Source organism: Cololabis saira, chromosome 23 (assembly GCF_033807715.1).
Source record: "Cololabis saira isolate AMF1-May2022 chromosome 23, fColSai1.1, whole genome shotgun sequence".
NCBI classification, from domain to species: domain Eukaryota; kingdom Metazoa; phylum Chordata; class Actinopteri; order Beloniformes; family Belonidae; genus Cololabis; species Cololabis saira.
In genome coordinates, this window is record NC_084609.1 from 31,603,850 (window position 1) to 31,607,099 (window position 3,250).

The 3,250-nt window shown below is 39.1% G+C and overlaps 1 protein-coding gene across 1 annotated transcript in view; it reads right to left on the reverse strand.

Moving 5' to 3' along the window:
* Window positions 1-3,002, reverse strand: part of LOC133424178 (class I histocompatibility antigen, F10 alpha chain-like) — a 12,662-nt gene extending 9,660 nt beyond the window's left edge. Inside the window, exons 1-2 of the mRNA XM_061714626.1 lie at window positions 2,951-3,002; window positions 225-485 (exon numbers count right to left, since the gene is read on the reverse strand). Of these exons, the coding sequence (XP_061570610.1) occupies window positions 225-485; window positions 2,951-3,002 (313 nt within the window). The remainder of the gene's footprint in view (window positions 1-224; window positions 486-2,950) is intronic.
* Between the last annotated feature and the right edge of the window lie 248 nt (window positions 3,003-3,250).

Consider the following 3,250-nt stretch of genomic DNA (forward strand, 5'->3'; position numbering starts at 1 on the left):
TCTTCTCGTTACACTGCCCCCTGTAGGTTTGGCTGCTCATAGCACCTTAACAGATATTTATACTGGTTTGTGGAAATTATGGTATTTTTCAAAACATGGATGGGGAAATATCCGTTTTTTTAAATACCCAGCTATGTGTAAACGTGGCCTAAGTGTGCATGATACTTCATAACACATGGTGATACAAAAACACATTTCCAATAAACCGAGAAACAGAAACTAACCTCCAATTTTGTTGAAGCGCTGCTTTGCAATTTCAATGTTGGCTTTGTGGGTCTGGTGGGCAATTGCAAGGCCCTCAGTCTGTCTCTCCCAGTACTGTGGATCTGCTGCTTCGTTCATCCAGTCCTGTTTAGGTTCTGCCTTCTTGGTGTTGCTGTCATAGCGAACCATCTGAACATCATCAACTAATCCAACAACCACAAACTCTGGGAAGTTTGGGAATCCCGAGGACGCAGTGTAGAAATACTTCAGAGAGTGAGTCACTGCAAGAAGAAACAAATGTTGACATTTTGGTTTTCAGGGTATCAGCCTCATAATTTCCTTTCAGGGGTGAATTAAATAGCTGATGTAGATTACAATAAAGACCTTTTTATCATTTAATTTTGAGTAATTTAATTTGATAATTTAAATTTAATCTGTCTTTAATCTTAGTCTGTCTAGAACTAACAGTAAATATAAAAATCCACTTACAGATTAAATACACACATGCACATATACATATACGGATATGTCTATTTGTACGTGTGTGTGTGTGTGTGTGAGTGTTAAAAGACTCAAATATCCAAAGTAGTTTCCAGCTAATATAAACACATTATTTATAAGATCTTTTGTTAATATATATGTTAGAACAACAATCTTCGTGTGAAAACATTTTATTGTCAAAGTTTAACAAATTTAAGAAAACTTTCGGAATTTGTTTTCAGTTGTTAAATAACATTTAATATTAATATTACTGACGTAGGTATATCGTAATAATGATTATCTATACTTTATTCAGATCTCTTTTTTTAATCTAGGTTAATTTGTATGTTTACAAAATACTATTAAAAAAAAAGAAGTTTATTTGTGACCAATTTGGTCCAGTTACATGAAACGTGTTGTGACTTTAGTGGGTATTGGATCCAGAAGTCCTAATTCAATAAATGATGGTAGTGGATGTTTTTAATAAAGTGGCTATATACGCATGATCCCTGTTTAATAAATTCAGTTTTTAGAGACTTTTACTGTAAACTATATTCATCACAAATCGAACCATCCGACCAATCCATCGATCAGTTTCTCAGAAAAATTAATCTGCCAAAGATCAGGAGCAGGTTACGAATTTAGATTCGCCACTCTCAGTAGGAGAACTTCATGAAGCTCTTCAACATATGCCTAATAATAAAGCTCCTGGCCCAGATGGTTTTCCAGCGAATTCTATAAGGAATTCTGGAGCATATTAGCACCAACATTTTATAAAAAATGATCCTAAATGTTAAGGAGAATAAAAGCTTACCCTTAAATATGAACTCTGCTAATATTAGTCTCTTATTAAAACCGGATAAGAATCCTTTGCTCCCATCGAGCTACCGCCCAATATCATTGATAAATGTGGACCTTAAAATAATCAGCAAAGCTCTTTCCAAACGTCTGAAAAGAGTCACCCCTTCTATTATACATCCGGATCAAACAGGTTTCAAATGGAGTCTAACTCGTTCTCACTGCCTTATGTATCGCAAAGAAAACCATTTTAATGAATTGGAAACAAAAGTCCAGTTTATGTATCAACCATTTTAGGAATCTTTTATCAGATCATATTAGTAGTGAGATAATGTCTGCCTCCACTGAACAACACTCGGCTGAATTGCACTCTCTCTGGTCCCCGATTATTGGCTTCGTTACCTAGTGGGGGCGGGGGGGTGGTGATCTCGTAGCCCTTGGGGTTGGGGGTCGGCTTGGGGGGTCTGGGGCGCGGGCCTCTGGTGGCCCCTGGTGGGGGGGGTGGGTGGGGCCCTGTCCCTGGCCGGTGGGGGCCTTGGGGGCCTATGGGGGGGGTACCTCATGTCAGTGGGGGGGCCCGGGTGGGGGGCCGTTGACCTGGATGGCCGGCGGGGGACTTTTCAGAGTATTCTAATAAAATATATGCTCATATTCTCACGAGGGGGGGTAAAAGGAGCTTGTGTTCCACTGTAAGACATTTAAGACATTTTGTAGCCCCACCTTTGTTCTACTGTCCTAATGCTGGAATACAATCTCTGTTAAATAAAATTGTTCTTCTGTAATGCCAAACATATTTTTCTGTAATTTAAGAGCTTTCATACATTGTCTTTTAATTATTTTACTTGTTCTGACAGACATACACTTGCTCTTATTGTCACATTCATCATTTAAATACATCAGACTGTATTTGTGTCTGATTCCTCCCAAGCAGATGCAGCATAAAACACACTGACCACAGACTGATAAACATCTGCAGCACCGTACTACAGATAAATAGATCTGGATCATAAAATATTTAACTGAAAACCATAATTTATCATTGTTCAACGTAAGGGAGTATTAATAAATTGCTTACATTAATCTCATGTAGCTACACAAGAGATACATTGCACCAGATTACAGTTCAATTGCTAATTTATCTGCAATCCAAGAAGCAAAGTTTTCCCTCCCCCCAAAAAACACAGAAAAGCTTGTCTAATTACGCTTTTAGTTGTGATCCAGCCATTCAATACACGTAACTGACATTGATGTATTCACAGTGATTCATTATCAGCTGTAAATGTACCTCTGTACGGTTTATTTTAATATTTACCGTTCAAAAACGACCCCACTGCTGTCTGTCCCATAGACTAATGACAGCAGCTTTGTTTTTGAACTTGCGGGGCCTCCATGAACCACATGACCGCCCTGGCGGCGAGAACAAAAGTTGTGGCCACTCTGTTTTATCCACTGTTCTGGTTTAACTCACCTGCCGTGACAGCTGGAAATCCGAAGAGAAGCAAAAACACAAGTTTCAGCATCGTGATCGCAGATTATTTCACTTTTTTGGAAATAAAAAGCAATGTTTTCAGCGTTGGGCAGTTGATGGCCTCTCTGTTGGAGAAGGAAAGAGGATCTGACAGAAATCAGGGAGGAGAGAGAGGAGGTAAAGCTGCCAGCTTCCTTCTGATCCAATGAGAACAAACTGAGCGTCGTCTTCACCTGTATCCAGGTTAAACTGAGACCTCCTTTCAGACAAAAGACAGTTTCGGCAGAACTTCCGCCTTCT